The sequence below is a fragment of the Ostreococcus tauri genome (assembly GCF_000214015.3).
Source record: "Ostreococcus tauri WGS project CAID00000000 data, contig chromosome 19, whole genome shotgun sequence".
NCBI lineage: Eukaryota > Viridiplantae > Chlorophyta > Mamiellophyceae > Mamiellales > Bathycoccaceae > Ostreococcus > Ostreococcus tauri.
The window spans coordinates 86,200-109,518 of record NC_014444.2 but is presented as its reverse complement, the minus strand read 5'-3'; the positions used below and the strand labels follow the sequence as shown (position 1 = coordinate 109,518).

General features: G+C 50.8%; 14 protein-coding genes across 14 annotated transcripts; 6 read left to right on the top strand and 8 right to left on the bottom strand.

The window, feature by feature from the left end:
• Positions 1 to 376: 376 nt before the first annotated feature.
• On the top strand, positions 377 to 715 carry OT_ostta19g00450 (Leucine-rich repeat; the record flags this gene model as incomplete). The annotated part of the gene is made up of 1 exon (XM_022982589.1): positions 377 to 715. One exon carries the CDS (start codon positions 377 to 379, stop codon positions 713 to 715), a length of 339 nt encoding a protein of 112 aa, XP_022841251.1.
• A 496-nt stretch (positions 716 to 1,211) lies between these two features.
• OT_ostta19g00440 (unnamed product) lies at positions 1,212 to 2,390 on the top strand (the record flags this gene model as incomplete). The annotated part of the gene is made up of 1 exon (XM_022982581.1): positions 1,212 to 2,390. The coding sequence occupies one exon, from the start codon at positions 1,212 to 1,214 to the stop codon at positions 2,388 to 2,390; it is 1,179 nt and encodes a 392-aa protein (XP_022841250.1).
• On the bottom strand, positions 2,353 to 3,144 carry OT_ostta19g00430 (unnamed product; the record flags this gene model as incomplete). The annotated part of the gene is made up of 1 exon (XM_022982578.1): positions 2,353 to 3,144. One exon carries the CDS (start codon positions 3,142 to 3,144, stop codon positions 2,353 to 2,355), a length of 792 nt encoding a protein of 263 aa, XP_022841249.1.
• A 708-nt stretch (positions 3,145 to 3,852) lies between these two features.
• On the bottom strand, positions 3,853 to 6,006 carry OT_ostta19g00420 (unnamed product; the record flags this gene model as incomplete). The annotated part of the gene is made up of 1 exon (XM_022982575.1): positions 3,853 to 6,006. One exon carries the CDS (start codon positions 6,004 to 6,006, stop codon positions 3,853 to 3,855), a length of 2,154 nt encoding a protein of 717 aa, XP_022841248.1.
• A 2,425-nt stretch (positions 6,007 to 8,431) lies between these two features.
• OT_ostta19g00410 (Sulfotransferase) lies at positions 8,432 to 9,454 on the bottom strand (the record flags this gene model as incomplete). Its single annotated transcript, XM_022982571.1, has 1 exon — positions 8,432 to 9,454. One exon carries the CDS (start codon positions 9,452 to 9,454, stop codon positions 8,432 to 8,434), a length of 1,023 nt encoding a protein of 340 aa, XP_022841247.1.
• Positions 9,455 to 10,991: 1,537 nt separating this feature from the next.
• Positions 10,992 to 11,816, top strand: OT_ostta19g00400 (Triose-phosphate transporter domain; the record flags this gene model as incomplete). The annotated part of the gene is made up of 1 exon (XM_022982564.1): positions 10,992 to 11,816. The coding sequence occupies one exon, from the start codon at positions 10,992 to 10,994 to the stop codon at positions 11,814 to 11,816; it is 825 nt and encodes a 274-aa protein (XP_022841246.1).
• A 1,395-nt stretch (positions 11,817 to 13,211) lies between these two features.
• On the bottom strand, positions 13,212 to 14,624 carry OT_ostta19g00395 (Reverse transcriptase, RNA-dependent DNA polymerase; the record flags this gene model as incomplete). The annotated part of the gene is made up of 1 exon (XM_022982557.1): positions 13,212 to 14,624. One exon carries the CDS (start codon positions 14,622 to 14,624, stop codon positions 13,212 to 13,214), a length of 1,413 nt encoding a protein of 470 aa, XP_022841245.1.
• A 599-nt stretch (positions 14,625 to 15,223) lies between these two features.
• On the top strand, positions 15,224 to 15,544 carry OT_ostta19g00390 (unnamed product; the record flags this gene model as incomplete). The annotated part of the gene is made up of 1 exon (XM_003084271.2): positions 15,224 to 15,544. One exon carries the CDS (start codon positions 15,224 to 15,226, stop codon positions 15,542 to 15,544), a length of 321 nt encoding a protein of 106 aa, XP_003084319.2.
• A 50-nt stretch (positions 15,545 to 15,594) lies between these two features.
• Positions 15,595 to 16,377, bottom strand: OT_ostta19g00385 (Harbinger transposase-derived nuclease domain; the record flags this gene model as incomplete). Its single annotated transcript, XM_003084270.1, has 1 exon — positions 15,595 to 16,377. One exon carries the CDS (start codon positions 16,375 to 16,377, stop codon positions 15,595 to 15,597), a length of 783 nt encoding a protein of 260 aa, XP_003084318.1.
• Positions 16,378 to 17,480: 1,103 nt separating this feature from the next.
• On the top strand, positions 17,481 to 17,633 carry OT_ostta19g00380 (unnamed product; the record flags this gene model as incomplete). The annotated part of the gene is made up of 1 exon (XM_022982544.1): positions 17,481 to 17,633. The coding sequence occupies one exon, from the start codon at positions 17,481 to 17,483 to the stop codon at positions 17,631 to 17,633; it is 153 nt and encodes a 50-aa protein (XP_022841244.1).
• Positions 17,634 to 17,687: 54 nt separating this feature from the next.
• Positions 17,688 to 18,605, bottom strand: OT_ostta19g00370 (unnamed product; the record flags this gene model as incomplete). The annotated part of the gene is made up of 1 exon (XM_003084268.1): positions 17,688 to 18,605. One exon carries the CDS (start codon positions 18,603 to 18,605, stop codon positions 17,688 to 17,690), a length of 918 nt encoding a protein of 305 aa, XP_003084316.1.
• Positions 18,606 to 19,341: 736 nt separating this feature from the next.
• OT_ostta19g00360 (unnamed product) lies at positions 19,342 to 19,722 on the bottom strand (the record flags this gene model as incomplete). Its single annotated transcript, XM_003084267.2, has 1 exon — positions 19,342 to 19,722. The coding sequence occupies one exon, from the start codon at positions 19,720 to 19,722 to the stop codon at positions 19,342 to 19,344; it is 381 nt and encodes a 126-aa protein (XP_003084315.2).
• A 754-nt stretch (positions 19,723 to 20,476) lies between these two features.
• Positions 20,477 to 22,288, bottom strand: OT_ostta19g00350 (Methyltransferase domain; the record flags this gene model as incomplete). Its single annotated transcript, XM_003084264.1, has 1 exon — positions 20,477 to 22,288. The coding sequence occupies one exon, from the start codon at positions 22,286 to 22,288 to the stop codon at positions 20,477 to 20,479; it is 1,812 nt and encodes a 603-aa protein (XP_003084312.1).
• A 373-nt stretch (positions 22,289 to 22,661) lies between these two features.
• OT_ostta19g00340 (unnamed product) lies at positions 22,662 to 23,319 on the top strand (the record flags this gene model as incomplete). The annotated part of the gene is made up of 2 exons (XM_022982527.1): positions 22,662 to 22,732; positions 22,867 to 23,319. Coding segments are annotated over 2 exons (524 nt in total), but the record flags the coding sequence as incomplete, so codon positions are not given.

The following is a 23,319-nucleotide window of genomic DNA, read 5'->3' as shown; positions in this document are numbered from 1 at the left end:
AGACGTTCTGACGATGTTTTCAACCGTCGTGCCCCTGGACGTATAGGCGCGTAGACGTGCGTCGGCGCGACGCGGGCAAGAATGAGGAAAGGGAATCTTTGAAGTTGTTTTAAACACAAGCCGTTCCCGGACGTTCGTATGTTCGTCGGCGGCACAACGCATCGCGCGAGTCGATCGCACACTGACGATGCATGTGAACAGGACGTATGCAGCACTATGCGCGGTTACCGCGCTCGTACAGCGCCAGCGTTGCTTCCTCCGCCTGCTGCTCTTACGAAGAAGGAAGCGTTGACGCGATGACTTCATCTTTCGATGTCGCCCGGTGCACGCGGATCCCGTGCGTGCACCGCGCATGTACTTGACGCGCAGGGCGCGAATGTCGCGCTTAGTGCACGTCAACTTGAGCGGAAACGCGTTCACAGGAGAGCTTCCGCCCTCGTTAGCGGCGCCGAAGTTTATGCGAAAACTCGAAGTTCAGGACAATGGGTTTTGTGGCGAGATCCCAGAATGGCTTATACGTCGCGATCACCTCGAACTCTTGGATTTTACCAGAAATTCTTTCACGGGCGTGCTTCCGAGCGCGTTTTACAGCGCGTCGACAAAGTCCATTCCGACGCTGCCTGGTTATGGAAATCGTCCTGCGGGGTGCCACAGAGGTTTAAATTCGGACGGAATCCGTTCTTTTGTCCGCTTCCGAATTGGGCGCGAGTCCTAACGGCGGCAACATATCGCAAGGCGCCTAAATCCATCGAGCCGACTGCGTCGAAGGGTGGCGACGTACTCACCATCGTCGGGAGCGGCTTTCATCGCACTCAAATCAATGTTGGCTGCAAGTTCGTTAATGAAGTCGAGCACGTTTTTGTGCGCTCGATGAGAAGTAACGATATCGTGTGTTGTGCCGCCTTTACATTCGCTACCTGGGGGCGCGCGACGAAAAATAATGGTACCGGTAGGGCTTAGGTACTTGTAAATTTTTCCGCCTAAAAAAACTGCGGAGACGCACATCTGTTCTGCCTCACACCACGCGGAACGAGGAAAGCCCGTGGTGCAACTTCCCGAGCGACGGGCTGTTGGCTTCTGCTCGTTCTCTCGGCGACACTCACACACGCCCAACGTTGGGTACGTCACGCTCGTGGGCGAGTTTCGAATCTCCGAACGACTGACGATGACGATGACGAACGTCTTCGCACGTAGCCTGTGGTGTGAGGCGAATGACGACGGACGATGTCGTCCAGCAAGTTGAAGCCCTGAAAGTGAACAAAGACACGTACCTCTATCGTCTGAAAACGACTCATGTCCTTTGTCTGATGACGGCGTTCTTTGTGCTCGTGCAGTCGTCCCATCGAACTATCTATTCGAACGCTTTCTCACTAGGCTTAGATCGTAGTTCACCTCACAAACCACACATCTGTTCACCGAATGAAGTCGTAGGAATGGTCATCAACTCTACTTTCTATGGCATAGACGGCTGCGTGCTTCACTTTGTGGATGCACCGCGACATATCTCCACTCTCGTTGATGAAAGCAAAAATAAGAAACTTTGGGTTCACTTCATTGGGGACAGTGACACAAGGGGGCTGGTTTTGGGCTTGCTGCGGTTCTTATACTCGCCACTGCGAGCGGCGGTGACGAGCGAGATGTTTGCTAAGGCATATGATTGTTGGGATGAGGCGTCCCAACAAACGTGTCCTGGGGTGAACATATTCAACCTTGCAAGAATGCAGCACATAGATTATCAGTTCTGCACTTCTCAAGATGGAGTCCTTCAAAATCAAAAGCATTACGCTCGAGGGGGGCATTCCAACAAGACAGATTTGCTCGAAAATGTATTCGACTATAACCTTAGAGTTTCTTTCGGCTTCGCGGGACCTGACGGTCAATTTGTGAGTGCCTTGCGGTACTGGACTGAGCTAGATAATGAATCTTTCCCTGACATTTTTTACTTGAATTTGGGTGCGTGGTTTTCCCATGGTGAAACTAATATTACAACAACCGAATCCGTCACGTCGCTCATTGGCAACTTACAAGAAAAAACAGGGTCTGACATCATATACGGGTCATCTCTCAGTTTTAGGCAACACCTCTTTGACGACGCTGTTGCCCGAATCATACACCTAAAACGGGAAGTAGGTATTACTAAACTGCACCTTTTTGATAGAAGTGTGTTCGGTGGTACTTTGATGAAAGACTTAAAGCTGAAGCAAAACAGCGGTCATGCACCCCTCATAGTAAATCTGTTTGATGCTCAACGGCTTGTGCAGCTGCTTTTATTTATTTTCAGGGTTCCTCTGAATTCATCCTTCATACCACGTTGGTTCAGCAAAAATTGTAGCACTGCAGTGACCGCTGACTTCATAGGAACGTGGAACCAGCACTGTGAATGGTCATAGAGAATCTTAGGAACGGAAACATTAGTAACCGACTGGCAGTGTTCGCAGCCGAAGTGCACCTGTCTTCGTGTCTTAGCGCGAACTCCGGTCTCGCCCGTTCTTTCAGCGTCCTGTACGCAGCGGGATCAAGATACGGGGAGTCTGGCGCCACGTACCTGAATACCACAAGGGTCGCTTCTGAATGTTTTTCTTTCAAAGCTTCGTTCTCTTGCTTGTCCCAAAAGTCCCGACGGGCTTTTCCAGACTCGCCTTGTTGGTTTCCGCACGCTCTGAAACCACGTCGGAAAATGTGCGCAACTTTGAGCACGTGTGCCTTCACAGCCTTTCCACGTTCGAACACAGTCTTGTTCGCTCCGACGACACCGTGTTCGTTGACTTCTTCGCACCGGCGTGCCTCAATGGATTCCTCAGGCGTCCTCGCGCCGCCCGCGGTCGTCGATGGTTTCCACAGACCCAACGCGGCGAGCTCCCGAACGTAATGGGGGTACTGCTTGTTAGCGTGTTGCCATCGATCGACCTCCCTACTCTCTTGCACGACTTCGCACGCGCTGAAGTATGCGTCGAGCGCGGCAAGTTGTTCAAAAGGAGTCCAGCTCGGACCACGAGGGATGCCGCTCTTCCGCCGCCCGCCCGCGGCAGTGTCCTGCGACGCGAGCGACTCGCGAGCACCCGCGTACTCCGCTTCGTCTACGGCGACGTGCGCCGACCCCAGAGCGGCCGCGTCTGAGGCGTGCGGGTGCGGCGCGTGCGCCATGGCGCGCGATGGAGTGTCGGGCACGAGTTTTCGTTTTTAAATTTCACCACGGGGGAGATGCGCGACGATATTCGGGACGATACTGACCCCCTCGACGTCACGAGTCATGAACCACCTCAAAATTTCACTTCAAATTTTGCCCCGGGGCAAAATTTCGTTCGGGCGAGGCGATATTTGCCCAATTTCGCCTCGCGAAATCGGGAAAAGTGGAATTTCAAGTGAAATTTTGAGCGAAATTCTATCTCCCCCGTGGTGAAATTTCGTTTTTTTTACTTGACGCCACCAAAATTTCGTTATTACCGGCTAGCTATCTCCCCCTCGGCCTTAGGTGACGCGAAATCGGGAAAATGGGCTAATTTTCAGCGTGAGTAAGCACGTCGAGATATCGGCAGGTCCGCGGAGCCGCGACTTGAGTATAACTCGGCGCGAACGGCGTCGATGAGTTCCATTGGTACACTCGAACCATCGACGACGCCTCTGGACATGAACACATCGCACACGCGCAGCACTGGGATCAATACTCGATCGTCGTGCTTGTTACAGGGGCATGCCGACGCCGACGAGGACAAGCATGATGGACGCTGTCGCTTGCGTCGTCTCGTGCGCCGCGCTCTCGCACTTGATGTCGATGAGACACCATGTGTTACACGTAATGACCCGATATCTATACTGCCGGATCTACCGGTCCGGTACTACGAATAAGTCGGCTTAAATACCTCCACGAACATCAATAACCTTGCAATAATCGCACAGCTTTCCGATAGCAGAGATGAACGTTTCACTCTTTGTACCGACTAAGATGATGTTTGACTGTGTCATGTAGTCCACTGCGTCCATCCAAGAGCCACCAATTTGGAAAGAGGTAATGTTAAGGAGGTCTTTAGAAAAGAACGTGGCAAATTCGCTTTCAGTACCTTCGGAAAAGAAAAACACCGTCCGATTTTCAATGTGACCGCCCAACGTTTGGAAACGATCAGTACGCGTTTGTAGAACGTGTGAAACTATATTTTGTATCTGTTCAGTATAGCGAGTCAACGTGCCAAAAGGAACTGCGCCAGTCCGTTTATTATACGTTTTTACGTTTTTCAAGTCACCTCTGACATCTCCCCAGCGAAAATATAGGGAGATTCTGTACTCGTTACTTTTCTTCAAACGGCCTGAAGCAGCCAAACGGCGATTTCGCGCGCACAGGTAACTACTACGTACGAATGAAGGGGTACTTGTATAACTTGCAGCATCTCTCTTGAGTTGTTGGCCGTGAATCTCGACCATACATCTGTGAAGATGCGAGTATAGTTGACTGCGCTCTATACGATCGGGTTCATCATACTTGAAAACGTGCTGTCTGTAAATCTGTCGGTTGACGGACTCTGCCATCGCTTTGTAAACTGAACAATTGAGCGACTTTAAATGGCGGAAAGTACTAATACTAACGTTAGTACTAGTAGTACACGTACCGTCACTTGTACTACAAGTACCACTGGTACTAGTGGTACCGGTAGTGTTCAAAATATCCGTTATATTCGCCACGAACAAGCTCCCATTCGTTACTTGTTCCTTGATCAAGCCAAAGTTACAATTCGGGCTGCTCAAACCCAAGAAAGTGCTTATGTCAGCACGGTCGTGCGAATTGATGAATTCACTGGGAATCCAACTGAAACGTAGAATTTCGGACAATTGTAGGGAAACAATTCTCCAGTTCAACAAATTGCTACCAAAGCCTTCGCGGTGCGTACTGGTATCCCACAGAAAAGGTCCTTCGCAGTTATCCGCCGCAGTCTGGCAGGTTTTGTGGGAATGGTCTGATACAAGTGCCGGTAGTGTTGTGGCGTTGATGTGAACTCGAGTCCTTAAGTTCCATGCACCGAGCGGTGATATCACGACGAGTAGGAGCACAGGAACGCAGTTCCTTGTTCTAACGGTTGAACTAGCACTATTTCCATTGTAGAACGAACCACACAGCAGCACAAACGCAGTCGACAGCGTACTCTGGAGACTATGAGAGCCACTGAGTACTAAATTGGCCAAAACCAATGATACAAACTTGTTACACACCCCGACGACGGATACGTAGGTGGCTGAAAAAATGGTTCGCATGTGCATCGTCGCCATGCCCATACCCAGACCCAACACGCACGATATCCCAAGGGACAATGTCGAATTCAACTTGATTTCTGTCAGCGCTTTCGTCTCCATGCATAGTGCCCATATGATCGCTATTGGACACGCCAAAGCGTTCATGAGAAGTGTGCGCGTATTCTGGTTCAATGTAAACTTCTGAATAGTTTGCTTCGCGACCACGCCTTCGAACACGCTACAAAGAATGAAGAACACAGCGTACGTCAAACACGTCGCGCTTACCTGCACGTCGTATCTCGTATACAACACACTACCGATTGCCATGCCTAGCATGGCCACGAAGGACTGTAGAGTTGGCCACGACGTACCAAAATAAAGCGTCTCTGACAGACTCACGAAGAAGGGCGTCAGGGATTTGCATATGAGAAAGACGTTGAAAGGAGAGGTGGCCATCAGAAGTAACCTGGAGGCGAGTAGAGCGAAGAAACTCATCGTCAACGGTACAAAGCCGAGGACGATCTTCCGTGAGACGAGACTCAAGTTGACGAGCCGCACCACGCGTCCCACGTATATGACTGCCGCCGTGCTCGTGAGCTGAACAGCTAGGACAAACGCGGGGAAAGGAAACGTATCAAGTGTGTATTTGTTCACCACGCTAAGAGTACTGCTCAACAAACTGTACGTCAACGTGGTGATAACCTGCTCCTGATATCCACCGGTCTCGGACCTCGTGGATCTACGCGCGTCGCCCTCGCCTTCGGGCTCTCCAGCTTCCAGAGACATTCTCGTTGAACGTTTAGCGTGTCGCCGCCATGCCTGTCACTGGGGCACGTTCAGCGCAAGCGCGTTTGACTCTGCGGCGAAGTAGGAATGCTTGAAACGTGTACCAGGAATTTCCTATAGGGGTGGGGGAAATGGATTTTGACTAATCTCCGGTTAGGGATTTCGTTAAACAAGTAAGCGCTGGGCCAGCGCCGCTGGCGCGTGGTCACCATACGATGTTAAAGATTTGCCTTTCAGTTACACGTTGCATGTATTCGACTAGGTTGGGTAAAATCACGATCACGATCTAAATCACGACCCGAAACTTCGTGATTTGAATCACGAGCACCACCCATAGATCGTGATTTGATCCAGCTACCCTCAGCCAATGGCTATATTCAGTTTCGCTGTGTAGTGTTTCCGCAATTCAGGAATGCAAATGCGAAGGGCCTGGCGCCCGGCGAGCTACCTCGCCAACACTATCGAAATGAATGCCAAAAGACTGAGGTTCGAGGCCTCGAGGTGCGCGAGAGAAAAGCCTTTCGCGTGCGATTACTTGCTGATGAGTTGTTCGTCTTCACAAGCCTCGTCCCTGAGTGGTCGAGTCCAACAAGTGGCGTTGCGGCTGCGACGCACTTGAGCGTGTCGTCGATTTCTAGCAAATGTTTTTCATACAAGTAAGCGCTGGCGCGGGGTCACCATACGATGTTAAAGATTTGCCTTTCAGGTACACGTTGCATGTATTCGAACATCTTTATTAGCTTACATTACAACAAAAAGCGTGAGCAATGTATGTACACGCGGACATGTAAGACGAGGTGCATACAAAATGGATTTTGACTCCCACCCTACAAGAAGAGTACCCCCCCAGGTCGAGTCATGACTTTACGTAGAAACTTGAGTCATGACTCAAGATGGAGTGTCCAGGGGGACGCCAGCTTGTGTTTTTACCTCGTACAAATTTCGGCAAGTTTTCGCAACACGCGACATGTGTGCGCGGATAACGCGCCGACGAGGCAGCGAAGACGTGCGCATGCTTTGCCACACGTAGTATCCATCACACACTATCGGATCACTGACGTTCGCACGAGAAGAAATCGCTCAGATCGAATGTAGAAGGCAGAACAACCTCACTCTGACAAAGCCGTGAGGAGACACCTTGAATCCTGCCTAAACCCTAGATAAACCCTAACCAAACCCTAGTTAGGGTTGATGACACATGCACAGCACGTGCAATACAAGCTGACACCACAGTTAAGTGGATACGATGAACAACACAAGGCGCTCAAAGTCCTTTCCGAAGCCCGTAACGCGGATGAAAGCGACACGTCGAGCGCTTGTGCGCGTAGAACATTCGCGAGAAATAGACACCTAAACCCTATGTAGGGTTTAGGTATGGTTTAGGTAGGGTTGAGACGTGGTTTCTTGAGAGCTTGGGGTGGAGTACCAGAGCGCGAGGAACTGCGTGAGGACGTCGCTATGTCCGTCGTATGCCACAGAAACTGGATGAATCTGATGTAACATGCATGTATTTACAACTATTCATCGCGACGCACGTCCTCCCTGCCTCGTCGGCGCGTTATCCGCGCACACATGTCGCGTGTTGCGAAAACTTGCCGAAATTTGTACAAGGTAAAAACACAAGCTGGCGTCCCCCTGGACACTCCATCTTGAGTCATGACTCAAGTTTCTACGTAAAGTCATGACTCGACCTGGGGGGGTACTCTTCTTGTAGGGTGGGAGTCAAAATCCGAAGTGTCCACATATTTCACCTATTTGTATCATTATTCCTTATTTAGTAGTATCTCTGAAGTCGCAAAGGACGGCGAGTATACCCATATACCTCAGATAGAGATTGGGCCATCTCGTCACACCCCCTTGACTCGAGCGTCCGTCACACTCTTTCACTTCGCGCTGCAGAGTTTGACCGAGACGTGCTTCAAAATTGGCTCCACGACGTGTGGGGAGCGGATAGAGGTTGCTTATAGCAATCAGACTGTAATTCCAGCGGAGGCAATCAGATCTGATCTTGAGAGGAATCCTTCTTGGGGCAGCTCAGTCCCTTGAAACGCGCTGAGCTTATCAAGAAGCCAAGCTTGGTAAGGGCCAGCGTCTCCAGTGATGCGCTCCCTGCGTTTCTTGGACAGCTCCTGGTGCGTTGCAAATTTCCGTTTGAAAAAATTCAGGGAACGTCGTCGACGTGGTAGTGCGGAGTGTTTGAAAAAGTCCAAAGGTTGCGCCTGTAACGCGCGCGGCGGTATCGCGGTGGTGAACATAACGCGCGCGTATATTTCATGCGGATCCTCCGCTCGTGTATACGTTCAGTGACGTAAAAGGTACGCTAGCGTACTGACTTGTTATGTCAATGTACCGAGTCCGCACAACATTCGGAATAGCGTGGCTTATTGGGCTCCTGGATATAATATTGTGCGTTCAATCGTCACCGTCACAGTACTCCATCCCACAGAGGATAGCCTCCCACTTGGAAATCAACCTTGAAAACCTGGTTCACTATGTCTACTGTTTCCGCAGTGTACAGCTCTCTACTGGGCTGGTTGATAGATTCGTGACCGACTATAACTTCTCGCATATGTGGCCAGGGAAGATGATTGATAATTCGTTTGGCGAGTTCGCTATTCTCTGTGCTGGCGGACAAATCAATTCCTTTTTTAAATAACCGTCCTGTAGGTGTTCGCCATCCACGTCGAACTATATTTTGTAATTGAAGCTCGTTCAGTAAACATTCCGACCATAAGATCATTTCTTCAAGACGGAGAATGAAGTCCCATTCTAGTAGGAAAGTATTTTTGTCCTTGTCCCATATATTGCAACCAGCCGTGATGGGACTGCGATGGTCGTGTGGCTGCTTGTCCCAGGATTGCCGGACTGCAGTTGGCGAGACGAAGTATTTCACGAAATGTTCGAACGTGACATTTTTATGCTTAATACTATCAGTATTTCTTCGAAGAAAATCGTGATATGACGAAACCACGCGATCATATGGATCCCTCATCACCAGTACTCGAGGAACGTTAAAGTCATTCAGAGTATCATACGTAGACTCAGATGTGAAGTTGAGCACAGTTGCCTGTCGCGCTTGTGAAAGATGCACATTGCCCGAGTGGAACTTTCGACCGGTCAATAGATAGTTCAACAACATAATCCACTGTGAACAGCCTGTTTTGGGTGCTGCGCACATGTAGAACGATTTTGAGCCGTCCCGGATTGGGTAAAGGTTTGCGTTGATGTCAAAAACCAGTCCAGATTCTCGCGAAACGCGCTCTGTTCTAGCTCGTCGGATCAGTACGCCGGTACAAGATGATTTGGTCATCACGTTGGTGGGAAGCGAAGGTGACAACACGGTGTGTGATATCACCATTGCTGATGACATATAAAAAATTGTTAAAGTCGACACCACGCGAAGCACTTTTGTGCGAACTACTCGCTCCGCCAACGCAAAATGCGGCATTTGGGGTTCTGTCAAGCCTGTCGCGTACACCGGGGTCGCTATCCCACGCTGTCTGTTGGAAGCGTGAATGTTTCGTTAGGCCGACGAAGTGATCCCGAAATGCGGACTGTCGACGCCTTCGAAAGGCGTCCAGCGCTGAACACCTGCGACTCGTGATCGGATATCAGTAAGGCCAACGGGGAGATGGAGGATTAGTTAGGCCGGGGGGGAGATAGAACCCTGAACCCGTGTGATATAAATTTTTCCGGGAGATAGCCGGTAATAACGAAATTTTGGTGGCGTCACGTAAAAAAGACGAAATTTCACCACGGGGGAGATATAGAATTTCGCTCAAAATTTCACTTCAAATTTCACTTTTCCCGATTTCGCGAGGCGAAATTGGGCAAATATCGCCTCGCCCGAACGAAATTTTGCCTCGGGGCAAAATTTGAAGTGAAATTGTTTGGTGGTTCATGACTCGTGACGTCGAGGGGGTCAGTATCATCTTGGATTTTGACTAAGGCTGAAAAAGAGATTGCTAAAATAAGAACAGAAGACTATCGGCGCTCGACGATGGACGCGCGCGAGAAACGGCGCGCTCGCTCGCTTGATGGAAGCCGCGGACCATGCGCGTCTAGCGACGTCCAGGGTTTGGCGTGGAACATCGCGGTGTGCACGACGTGGTGGGTTGAAGTTCATATGATTAAACAGTGTGCATGCGCGCGGTTGGTTGGCCTAGGCATTTAAGACTGACCCCACAGCTTTTTTGAGGCGGGTTAGGGTTTAGATAGGGTTTAGTGTCGGCGATGTCCGCGAGTGCGGTCAGAGGCACGTGGTCGTGCACATCGTCTCCCGTCGCGTCGGACTGCGATTCGAATGCGTCCGGCGCTTCGGCGCGCTCCGCACTCGGCGTTTGCATGGCGACGAATGCCGGTTCGGCTCGCGGTCCAACGGATCTCTTTTTCACCCGCTATTTTCTAAAATTGACTCGTCGTCGCGACGAGTCACGAGCCCCTTTTTCTCTAAAAATTATACTAACGTTAGTAGAATTATAGAGATTGCCAATTGAATTTTAGAGTCGGAAAATCTCCAAAACTCTAAAAAATTCTCTAAAATTTGCCAAAATTTTAGAGTTTTAGCAATCTCTTTTTCAGCCTAAGTGTTTTTTGAGTCGTCGATGTCCGCCCATGGGCAAACAGTACGTATCCGCTACGTTCTACCATGGGCATCCCACGTTCTACCCATAGGTGCCCTACGTTCTACCCATAGGTGCTCTACGTCTCATGCTAAGTGGTCCACCCCCAGTATCACGACCCACTCGTCGTGATACCACCAAGCTAGTCAGGGAGCCGACCCCTCACTCTCGAGCACATGCCCGAAACCGAGAACGACGATTCCGGAGTCACAATTGACGCCGACACCGTCCTCGATGTGCGAGTGTCTCAGAGCGTGAATATCGCGCGAGCGGGTCATCCTATCTATCGCCTGGGCGTGCACCAGCTCCGCGCTGATCTTTCTCAACAACCACCTCCTTCGCGAGCACGGCTTCTCGTATCCGATGATCCTGTGCTCGATGGGCATGACATCCTCTTGGTTGATCTCATTCCTATGCATCACCACTGGGCGGGTGAAGCGGAAACACGCTGGGTTGATTACGCGCGGGTGGTACGCGAGACACATTCTTCCGATCGGTTGCCTCGGCGCGGCGTCGCTGGGATTCGGAAACTATGTGTACCTGTACCTAAGTGTGAGCTTCATTCAGATGTTGAAAAGCGCGGTGCCGGCGGTGACGATGGCGGTGATGTACGCGGCGGGATTGGAACGACTGCACGGGACGACGCTCACGGGCGTGGCGGTGGTGACGATTGGGACGTTCATAGCGGCGTACGGAGAGGTCAAGTGCAGCGCGATCGGGGTGTTGATGATGATGACGAGCGCGTTTGCAGAGGCGATTAGAATGGCGTTTTATCAGTACGTTTTGGGAAATTTGAAGTTTGATTTGATGGAGGGGCTCTACGTGACGGCGCCGGCGTCACTGGCGTTTCTCGGTTTGGGCATCGTAACGCTCGAGTTGATTCAGTTCGTGCGAGAGAGGGGATGGGAGATCATCGCCGCGGCGCCGCACTATTTCTTAGTCGCGGCATTCATGGGTTTCGGGGCGAATATTCTCACGCTCGGGGTGATCAAGGCGACGAGCGGGTTGACGTACAAAGTTATGGGTCAGGCAAAGAACGCAGCGGTGATACTCCTCGCGGTGATTCTATTCGGTAATCCCGTGACAGCCGTTCAGCTCATCGGGTACGCCATGTCGTTGTTTGGGTTCTTCATCTACCAGCGGGGGAAGATGCAGCAAGACGCTGAAGAGGCGGAAAAGGAAAATTAGTTTTGCAGCTGGATGCACCTGGAAATCGTTCGAGCGGTCACGAGAACGCTCAAGACACAAGGAAAGCGCAACTCATGAACACATTACATCTTCACTGGTATGACCCGTTTCGTATTACATAATGTTACGCCCACGCAGACGGCGGCCAGTCGCCTGACGGTGAGTACGGGGATCGAGAGTAGACACTGTTCCAAGCCGTTGCGTTGTTGAACATGTTAGTCTAGTCTGTAACCGCGGAACTCTCACCGTGAATTAACTCAAAGACGGTTACGTGTGGCACGGATCAGTTGAATACATGAAATACATCCGCAATTAGTTGCCTCGTCCGTGAGAGTGATGCCGTACGCTACTCCTCGTACTGCGGCCATCTCGTGCACGAAGTTCACGTCTTGCAGCAAGGCGACCGGGGTTGCGACGAGCCGCGGCGACGAGGCGAAGGTGCAACTCAGCTATGAAAAAATGTTGGAATTCACAGCGACTGTAATCCATGATTCAGGAATTAATACTGTCAGTCGAGACATCTGGTGATGGAAACGTGCCGATACTGCTTCATGTAGTTCAAAAAAGCGCTATCAAAGCGTCGCAAGCCGCCAATTCGTTTCCTAAATGCTGTAGAAAAATCAAACCACTCTGGAAAGTTGTCGCCGTATGCCTTTAGAGGCGCTTGTTCCATGCGAGAAATGCTGCCCTTATCATTGACAGCATCGGCCGACTGCCCTTCTATTTGCCTTTCATCCAGATGCTCAACGACAAGTGACGTCAACATACATGGGACTCGATATGTTTCCGTAACACGTTTGATCCACTCTTGAGCTGCTCCGCACCACATTATATCCGGGCCGAAATCAGATGATAACCTGGTTTGACTGAGTCCATAGGATGGATGAAAGTACTTCTCATCTAATACGATGCTAAAATACCAGTGAGCAAACGAAGTATCCATGAAAACACAGAACATTTCAATAAATGGTACTTCAAAAGCGTTGTCATCAATTTTATACTCCCAACCTCCACCAGAGAACGCAGCAAACCACTGGCGCGGTGTAAGTCTATGATTTGTCAGAAGACCGTCTCGCTTCGATCTACGTAGAGGGGCTGAAATCACCACACCCGAAGTTAGATCGAAAAAATCACGCACAGGAAACCCCACTAAGCTTATATCACTGTCCACAATCAGCACTTTCTCGAACAATCGCATGAAGGGAACTTCGTTTCGTATGAACCAGAACTTATTATATCGTCCGGCGTGTACTTTGAAAACTAATTTGACGATAGGAAAGAGCCGAGCCTTTCCATCACGCCTCCCAACGGGTTCTGAAGATGCCGATTCTGTGCTGATCCTTGAGTGAGATAAAAATTGTGATCGTTTTACGACCGTGTAAAAATTCTCCTCGATTACTTCTTATTCGTTTGTACTGTCTTGTAATTTCCGAGTCCGCACATGCGCTCGAAATCTGATTTTGACACGTGCCCGTGTCGCGACACCGACGATCCCTGAAAGTCGGCTAATTGTCGCCTGATCCAGGATTGAAACGGTTCCTTCGACGTGCCTGAGATCCTGGTAACGTGCCGAGCTCTGACTTCTGGTCCTCCGGGGTCCGACTTCGTCAGGAGATCAGCTGGGTTCTCATCTGTGCCGATCTTGAGAGGCATGATCATTCCTTCTCTGCACATTTGGTATGCCGCCGAAAGTTCAATTTCGTACTGTTTGGTACCTTCTACCCAGGAGAGACCATCGCGCTTCGCTTGAGCAACGCCCACTGAAGCATCACAAAAAATGGGTACGTACTTCGTATTGAATCCCATTTCGCGTAGTAAATAAATGCAGAAAGTCACTTCCTTGAGTGCGTAGCTTAGTGCGCGGAACTCGGCTTCGCCGGACGCGAGCGCCACTTTCTTCTGAACTTTACTTTTCCAGAAAATAGGTGCTCCGCTGCACATGATGATGCACGCGCTCGTTGACCTTCTGCCCATGTCGAGTTCATTCTTGGTGTGAAGTGGTTCACCGCCAAAGTCACTGTAGACGGAGCAGAATATCTTCGGCTCGCCGTCGTTCGCGCACTGACTGCCGTCGAAGACGAGCGGGACATTCTCGTTGCCCCTCAAATACTTGATGATGCGCGCTGCACCACGAATGTGTTTTTCTGATGCCGCGTGCATGAGTCTGGAAGCTTTGCTCATCGCGAACGCAATGTCGAACCGTGTGTACGTCGCTACGTACATGAGCGACCCGACCATTTCCTGATATTTTTGGACGATACGCTTTTCGCGGGCGTCGGCCGTCTTCTTCGGGTCAATCATATCTCGTGGGTCGAAGTTGTTCTCGTTCGAATATTCCGGGCTCGTCGCTTTGGCGGATGATCGCCTCTCAAGTTCCTCGATCTCCGCACCGAAATCACGTGAAATCCCTCGTATCTTGGCGATTTGAGTCACGACTATCTTGCCGTCTTGAAGTCTTCGAATCTCGAGTCCATTCCAAATCTTGATGACGTCGCGGCTCCGCTGACCTGCCGATATCTCCACGTGCTTACTCATGCTGTCCATGAATGCGTTGAAATATTGTAATTCTCCCAGGAAGAGGAAGTCATCTACGTAGAGTAAGATGGATTCGCGTAGTGATCCGTCGGCGTTGCACTTTACGAACTTGCATGGGTCTTTCTGCAACTGATCGTAGTGTAATTCATCGCAGAGGATTCTTGACGCCTCCTGGAACCAATTTCGTCCGCTCTGTTTGGCTCCGTATAGGCTCATGTGCAATAGAAGGACGGAGTCAGGGTGGTTCTCGTCCATCTCTGGGGGCATGCGCATGTACAGTCGCACGCCGATGGGTTGAGTGACTCCCTTGGAGAGTGGGAAGCTTCCTCAGAGCGCACAAGAGTCAGTGACGTCTCGAACAGACAAAACAGCGGAGGCAGCGATCTACCTGAAGGGTGACGCGCTGAAACAAGGACTGAAGACGTACTGCCAAGAGTTCGGCACTCTGTATCCAGGCTTTTCGAAGAACGGTTACACACCGAGCAGTGGTGACAACGACGGGACTGTGACTTGGAACGCGACTGAGCTCGAGTGCGCGAAACGTTTGAAAACCGGAGGAACGCAACTCGTTACGGGCATCGAATCGTGTCAATTGGCATTTAGAATCGTCTGCCCGTCGAGTCCGTACTTGCCGGAGGAGTTGGATCTGCGGAGTTTCGTCGACACAGCGTTCGCTTTGAATCCCGTTGACAGGCTAGATCAAGAGACGGTGCCCACGCAGGCAGAGTTAAGACAACACAAGAAGAGACAACTGAGAATCGCGGCAAACGACATGGTGTATGGTCAGGTACCGGATGCTGCTGAGCACGATGTGAGGACTGATCGACAGGAGCTGATGGGATTTGTGAGAGTTGAAAGAGAGTTGGAGAGAGATGACGCGTGCTCAGCCGGCACAAAATGAAGGCCGTGTGCTCCATGAGCAAGACGGAATACGTGATACGGCGGACTACGAACGAGACTTACGTGACAAACTCCGCGCTGAAATGCAGGAGCAAATGCATGCTGAAATGCAGGAGCACATGCAGAGCATGCAGGCACAACTCCTTTCTTCGCTGAAACAATCCTTGGAACCTCCAGTTTCAACTGACATGCAGACATCACCGCCTGCCGAATCACCTGATCCGGCACCGCCCGCAGTTGCGAGCGAACCGAGCCGACGATCTGAGCACGTCAAACGTGTGAGGCAGAAGTGATAGCCTAGTCATGTGCAAAGTTGTAATTGACAAGGCTTATGGCGCCACGTTCATCGGCCGCCTTGCTCGGCGTCCCGACGAAGCTGGGCGTTGAGCGACGCTCTATACACGAACGGGTTGTATCCGTCGTGTTCGGCTCTGTGACGTTCAGCATAGAACCGCCAGTGGCGCGTTAGGGCGTCCTGCATGGCAACCTTGGCGCTGAGCTCATGTAAATCTCCATCATCACCCTCGTCGAAAAAGCGCACGCGCGCATCGTCGTCGGCTTCATCGCCGTCGACGATAACGCTGTCTTCAAGTTCATTGTTGCGCACCGGTTCGCCCCGCGCGTTGAAACGATCCAAATCATCGTCGTCGTCCAAAGCGTGCTCTTGAAGAGCCTGTTGCAACATATCAGGTCCACTCCACGGAGTGACATCACGCGCGCGCATGCGCATGTTGTGTAGTAGACAACAAACTTTGAACACGTGCTCGACGTCCGTCGCGTTGTGCCTATATTGCCGTCCGAATAAGATCCGAAAGCGACCCTTCAACATTCCAAGAGTGCATTCTGAATCTTTCCTCACTGAGCCAACGCGATGTGACCAATTCGCCTTGTAAGAGCCTGGTGCGACACATCTATACGCTGAAACGAGGTTACGCCAATCGCCGTACCCACCGTCACAGAGCACGTAGCATCCCTTGACGCGTTTCTGGACACCGTCCCTCGTATCCAACAAATGGTATGTGAAGTCCTTGAACAACGATGTGTGCATCAATCGAGTGTGAAAGTCATCTCCACGAATCACAAATTTGTCGTTCGTCGCGCCCGCGTGCGCGCTCGTCACATGCATGATCCGATAGCGGTGATCTACAGTCACGCCGAAAACAAGCGTCGGATGTTTCTCTTTGCCGACATACTCAGCTCGTGCGCCCGCTTTGAATCCTCAGTCCTTGTTTCAGCGCGTCACCCTTCAGGTAGATCGCTGCCTCCGCTGTTTTGTCTGTTCGAGACGTCACTGACTCTTGTGCGCTCTGAGGAAGCTTCCCACTCTCCAAGGAACACGAGCATAGACCCGCTCTATCGAGCGCGCGTAAGATCGCCGGATACACGCGAGCGGCCGAGTTCTGTCTCACCTCTCGCTTCGACGACGCGGCCCCGTCGCGTGAAGCGTACTGACGAGCGAGAAACGCGGCGACGATCTCGCACGCGAGCCAGTTGGGTGATCTACCCCTCTTCTTCTTGCCCGTTGTCGGCGGCTCTGTTGCCAGGCTGCCTACTTCGTTCTCGTCAGCGTACGCAACGTCGTCGACTGTCCCGTCGGCGTTACTGGGTTCGTCGTCGGCGGGAGGCGCTGTGACGACGGGCGTTCGGGGTGATTGGCGCGGGTGCATCGCGCGCGGACTTATGAAAAACTTATCACAAAAGTTATCGTCGAGGGGGATTCCTCGCCCCTCCTCTCGCTACTTGCTTCCACTCTAACATCACTAGTGCTGGTCCTGAAAGCCGCCCACGCAAAACAGGGCGGGGACATCTTTGACCTCGTAGCTTCACTCCAACAAGTGGCGTCGCAGTAACATTTTTCAAGAAGGAGAAAAATTGAACTTTGACGAAGCATAGCGGACGAACGCGCGAACGAAATACGTCGAACGTCGGGATTCCGTGAGAAGACGTTTTGACCTTTCGAACGCGACATTCATGTTTGCAAACTATGAAGGAGACGCGCGTCGACGACCCGACGAAATCAGGTGTATCATTTTTTCACCCTCTATTGCCGGATCTACGGTAGGATATAATTTTTTCCGAAAATTTCGGGCGCACGGAAAATGCACGGAAAATGCACACGCATATGTACTAATATTTTGGGTTTTTTGCTACCCTAGAAATTCAGCCCACCCGAAATTTCTTTGTCTATCCAAACTAGACAAGACAGCAGCTCGACGTTCAAATATCACGATGCAGCGGAACGTCCATGGTCGGTCTTCGAACTCGGGACTTCCACAACCTACTTCAAAGGAGACTCGTAAAGTTGAAAATGCGGAGTCGAACTTGACTTCATCTTCCCTCTGTTTGATATCAGAAAACTTTTGTCACATAGCTCACATGTAGTCCGTGTGCTGCTGCCGCGCCGAGTCTAGACTCTACGTGTGCGTTACGTCGCTTCTACCTCAAAGGCGCCTGTTTGTAGAACGAGCTGCTTATGATCACGGCGGCGATGCACGAAAGACGCGCTAGATCTCGCTCCGGCTCCACAAATATTTCATTCAGCAAACTTGACATCATCTTACACACTATGCCAAGGACTGTAAACAAAGTTGCGCTCAACTCCGTTCTCAGCGACATACCAGTAAAGCTCAGCGCCGTACCTGCGAAGCACGTCATCAATACGGCTAACCATGCGCTTTGGGGTGCGTTCACCGCTTCAAACGCGCTATGTTTTTCAACGCCGACGTTCAAAAGTACAGCCAAAATCGGCAAGGCGAGAAAGTTTTGATAAAGAGTTCGCTCTGCACCAGAACACGGATACGCCTCGACTACGTATTTGATGTACACCATGTCCAGCAGAAAGGATACCAACCAGATCGCGGACCACCACAATCCATTATTCACGTTTCCCTTTACGCCAAAGCCGGGATCGGCAACTTTCAACCTCGCGTACATCAAGCCGGAAGAAAGAATACCGCTCAAAGCGAGCGCCGATTTCCAGTCTGGTAGAGTGCGATCCATGAATGCCCAGTCGAGAACGGACACCATCAACGGCGTCGAGCACCGCAGCACAATGAACGGGTTGACCCCGATCGAGTGAATCACTTGAAAGTTACTATAGATGGTCGCTAAAAACACCACGGCGACCGTGCTGTAGGCTCGTGCGACTCTTCCCTCCGGTTTGAAATTGATGCGAGCCTTTCCAACGAGGGCAGGTGCCGCGACGATCACGACCGTACTGCCGAGCTGAGTAAATAGTAGCAAAGAAGCGTTTGGAATAGCCTTGATGGCCACCTTGTTCAAAACGAGCAGTGAGGAAGAAGAGACGAAGTAAAGAAAGAACAGCGGTAAAGTCTTTCTGAAAAAAGTACTCATGGCGTCGATACGCGCGGAGATCTAACGCAAACGATGACGAAAAGCACCTGAAACAAGTCAAGGCTCTGCGGGTCACCATCTGACGAGATAGCCCAATCTGTACTACCGGTAGGTTGGCAAAATCACGATGCATGGGTCGTGGTGCGCATCACGATGTCGTGATTCAGATCGTGATTTCATATCGAGGGCATGTAAAGCCTATCGTTTGCTGATATTGACAGGTATACCTCACTGATACTAATCACGTTACTGATACTACGACATGTCGTCACCGATGTCGAGGAAATACAGCCATGATAAGGCCAACGGGAGTAGTCCAAATCGGAGGGGCAAAACGATCGAGTACGTGATCGATAGGCGGCTGTCCTTGTCAAAATGCTCAGTCCCGGGGGTCGGCCTTGACCCCTATTCCGGTACCTCTTAAAAGTATTCGACCAGCCCGCGGCGCGCCTGCACAGACGCCGCTCGATTACTCCTGTGTGTAATACTTATACGTTCTTTTGGACTATCACAATCGACTACGAGAGCGATAGCAACTGGGCTACGCGGGCGCGCGGATTGCCAAGGCGTGCGCGTTGCTTGTCGACTACTTGTCGACCGCGACGCTTGGATCAAAGGGTCACAGGACGATTCCTGAATCGTCCATCTTGTGGTCCCTTTACTACTCTCCGATCAGGACTCATTCGTTATCCAAATGATCTTGTCCTGCTCGCGCGACACGTGTTTGCCTTTACTATCATTCTCCATATTTAGAGCCCTTTGAAGATAGGAAAGAGCCGAGTCTTTCCATCCTCATCTCAGCTAGCTTCCTCTTCGCCTCGCTCGAGGCTGGCCACGACGGAACTACATCATGATTCTGGTGCCAAATCGGGTTGCCGTCATCGGTGAGCGGCCACTTTAATCTCACCAACTCCATGTCGATCAATTTATTCGCCTTACATTCCGCCCACTTGAAAGCCTTTGCAAAGACATGCGTCTCAAACATGCACGTGCGCCCAACCTTCCGTGAAACTCTTCGGCGCATACCTTCTGTAAGCTCAGCAAACTTTTGGTCCACATCGACCGTTTTACTCTCTGACCCACACGTGCAGTGCCAAATAACTTTATGAGCGTACATGGCTCCAACTCCGGATCCGTTCTTACGCACAGCATACCTGAAGAACTCTGTGTTCGCGTCGCACTGGATCCCGCGGCGGAAGTCATCCAATCTGTCTGCAGGAATCACCGCTGATAGCCATCTCTGTCCAGTGCGCTTCTTTTCGTAAGGCCAATGAACCGCGACGCCACTCGACGCGGGAACGAGCAATGGTGAAATTCTTTTGAATGCAAGGGACAGCCCGAGTGAGGGTGTGGACTTCGACGAGCGCGAACGCGGAGACGTTCATAGAAGCCGTTAATAACGCGTTCGTGCGTATTCCGCCACCAACAGAAGTGACGCTGTAGATATTGTGACAAGGTCTGTCAAGCCGAGACGAGCATGGCGCCTGCGCGTGTTAGGAAGGCCATGTTTCATGTCGTAGACGATGCGAAAACGATCGATGACTTAAAACATGTTGAGAAGGAAACGGACGATGAAGGCACACGGTTCTCTGTGTCGCATAGAGTCAACTACTCGGGAGAAGTGCACAACGTGTCCGGTTTAGAGACTTTAGAAGACTGTGCGTTGGACAGGGATCACACACAAGTAAAGTGCTCTTGTGCGCTCGGACGGGTTCTCGATACTGTGAAATTATCGTTTCACAATCTATCTCCCCCCCGGCCTAAAGGCCTTTCTAGTCTCGAGGGGTTACTGATATCCGATCACTGTACCGCGATAACGACGACAACAAAGTCTCTGATGTAACGTTCAAAAGGGCCGTAAGTGTTGTTCATCAGAGACCATTAAAACAAGCCAAACCTGAATTTCCCAGTTTCGCGCCTGCAGCCTCCTTAGCTTCCTGTACGCTTCCGGTTTTCTCCAGTACATTGAAATCAACGAGATAGTCAAAAATTTCATTGGAAGTCTGTTTGAAATGGTGAAGTTTACCCAAGGGAGCGTCCCGAAAAAACCACTCAAAAGGAGGAACGTCCCAGTTGTCTTCAATCAAATCATTACGGAGCCAAACAAGATCAAGGAATGAAACTCGCCCAATAAGTGTGTAGCCAAATTTCTCAGCAATGAGCCTAAATGCACTGGCTGAGGCCCCCCAAGAGCATCCCTTGAACGTGAAGTCGTACGTTGATACGTCCACGCCAAGTATGGTGGGGTCTATCAATGTGATGGCATATTCAAGAGGATAATTCGAGTTATACTCTGTGGTGAAGACGCGAGGCCTATATCCCGCGTTAAGTATTCCCCGTAAGACAAAAATATCGTGGGAGTCCATATCGCAAGAGAGGAGGTCTAATTCTTTCGGAACGTTGTACGTATCGAGAATAGACCCGATGTTTTTTTCGAAAAGATAGTGCGCGTGCAGGTTGATTTCTGCATTCTCGCGTGTTCCATCGAGCAAGAGTCCTCTCCAGCCAGAGTCATATAAATTCCAGGTATTTGCTCCAGAGCCACCGCTTGTGTAGCTCGGTTGATTGAACCCAAACTCAACAAAATATCGGTTTGTTGTGCCGATCTTCGCAAAAATATGTTCAAAGTATTGATCTTGAGCTCCTTGGCTTTTTGGACCTTTGGATGTGCTGAGCTTGTGTAAATCAAATATCCAACGATCCTTCGTGTTTAGGAAGGTCTGTAGTACTTTTTGTGCATATTCTTCAGTAATCAAAGTGTACTCCACGCACATATAACCGTCACATCCCCAATGGTTCCTTTCTTTGTGGAATATCATCATACCGGCGTTGTGTAAGCTACTAAATAAGCTCTCAATCCTCAGGGCGTTAGTTCCGTGCACCTCAATCATTATTTGGTCTATTTTGACAGAACTTTCAGCAAACTTTGGGATGACGGTGAATTCACAGCCTTCACAGTCGATCTTCAACCAAGTAATCGTTGTGCTTTCATGATGATTCAACTTTTGAAGGCTATCAAAGACACAACGCGAGGGTGAATTTAACTTCGCTAGCTCTTCTGAACGACAGTCTGAAACAACGTTCCAGTTGTGGAAATATATATTCTTTTCTTTCAGCCCTTCTGGAAGCGCGCGCTTAGTCAAATTGAGTGTCCCATCAAAGGTATGAATTTCGCATTGTGGCGCAATCTTGTTCACGGCGTACTCAAACGAAAAGTCATAATTGCTGCCTATTGAGTATACGATACACTCCTTCGTCGATGCAAGAACATCCGAACCACACACAAATTTCGGACCGTCGCCCGAGCTCACTACGTCTAGACCCAGGCGAACCTCATCTTCACATGTCCATTCTGGTTCAAAGTAGTCGTAAGCTTTCTTTGCCGCGACGTTGGTAAAGTTGATCTTAGAGTTCTTAGCATTCCTTCCACGCACGTACTGTGCGTGCGTGTTCTTCTTGCGATTCCATATGCGCGGAAACGCATCATCCACGGCCTGAGAACAAGCCGTCGCGGTCATAGGCTCGTTAGCGGACTTTCCCGTGTACACCTGCGCTGTCTCGCGTAGATCGGTTGTGCCAAGTGCAAAGAAAAACAGAGGAAGCGTCGCGATCGTACAGGCGAAAATGCCGACCCGCCGAGACCTACGTGCTGTACGGATTCGCTTGACGTGGTTTACGACCATCGCGGCCAAGTCCGAGCGCCCCGCGGCCGCGCGACGCGTCCGCACGTGCCGCGCGGACTGCTTGAAATGCGTACCCAGGAATTTCCTGGTATAGGTTAAAATTAAATATGCGACTTCGGTCTCCTTAAGTATATATTCTCGTCGTTTCGTCGCCTTTTGATCTTTAGGCTTCTTTTCATTTGTGTGCGATGCGTCTTTTAAAGGTCTATCCAACGCACTTGAGTTTGCTCGATTCGGTGCTGTACTCGCAAAGTTACGTCCGTTCGGGTGTCACGGTTAGACTTTTGACCCGAACCTGATTATACTTAACGACGACGCGGCGGCACGTGGCGACGCGCGCGGGGCTCGGAATGGGTTAAACGCGGTGTGCGCGATGGTGGACCTACGCGTTCGTCCAGATCAAGCGTCGGATGGCGATTCTGACGACGACGGTGACAACGACGGGTGCGGTTGTTCTCGAGAGATTTCACGTCTCGCGCGCGATTCTCGTTGCCCTTGGTTCCGATCGTTCGTCCGCGAGTGCGTCGCGACGCGGCGGTTTTACGATCTGAAGACTGACGAACGTTGAGCTCACGTAGTCTCGCTGCGCTTGCGCTCGTGGGGCTCGCTGGGAATGACATCCAACGGCCACGAGTCGCACCGGGAAGGGAGCTCGTGGGGCAGAAGAGAAAAAGTAGACGGCGGCGCAGTGAATTGCGTCGCTTAAGCGCTTCAAGGAAGTTCTACGTGACGAAAAACGCTGGGTTGGCGAGGACAGATCCCAACCATTGGTCTCTCAAGAAGGTGGCGAAGAAGTTCAAGTTGAAGTCGCCGAACCCGGTAGTCGTTCTGAGTAAGCATCTCAAGGCGCGCGGCGTGAATTCGCGCCCAGTGGCAAATGGTGGCCAAGATAACCCCTTGCGGCCGATTTTACACGAGATTTTGACATCACACACAAAGATGATGACAGTGGTGACTGATTTCGTGAAAGATAACGGGTCAAGATCAGAATCGGCCGACGTTGCATTCCTTCCCGGTGGCGTCACGAGCGA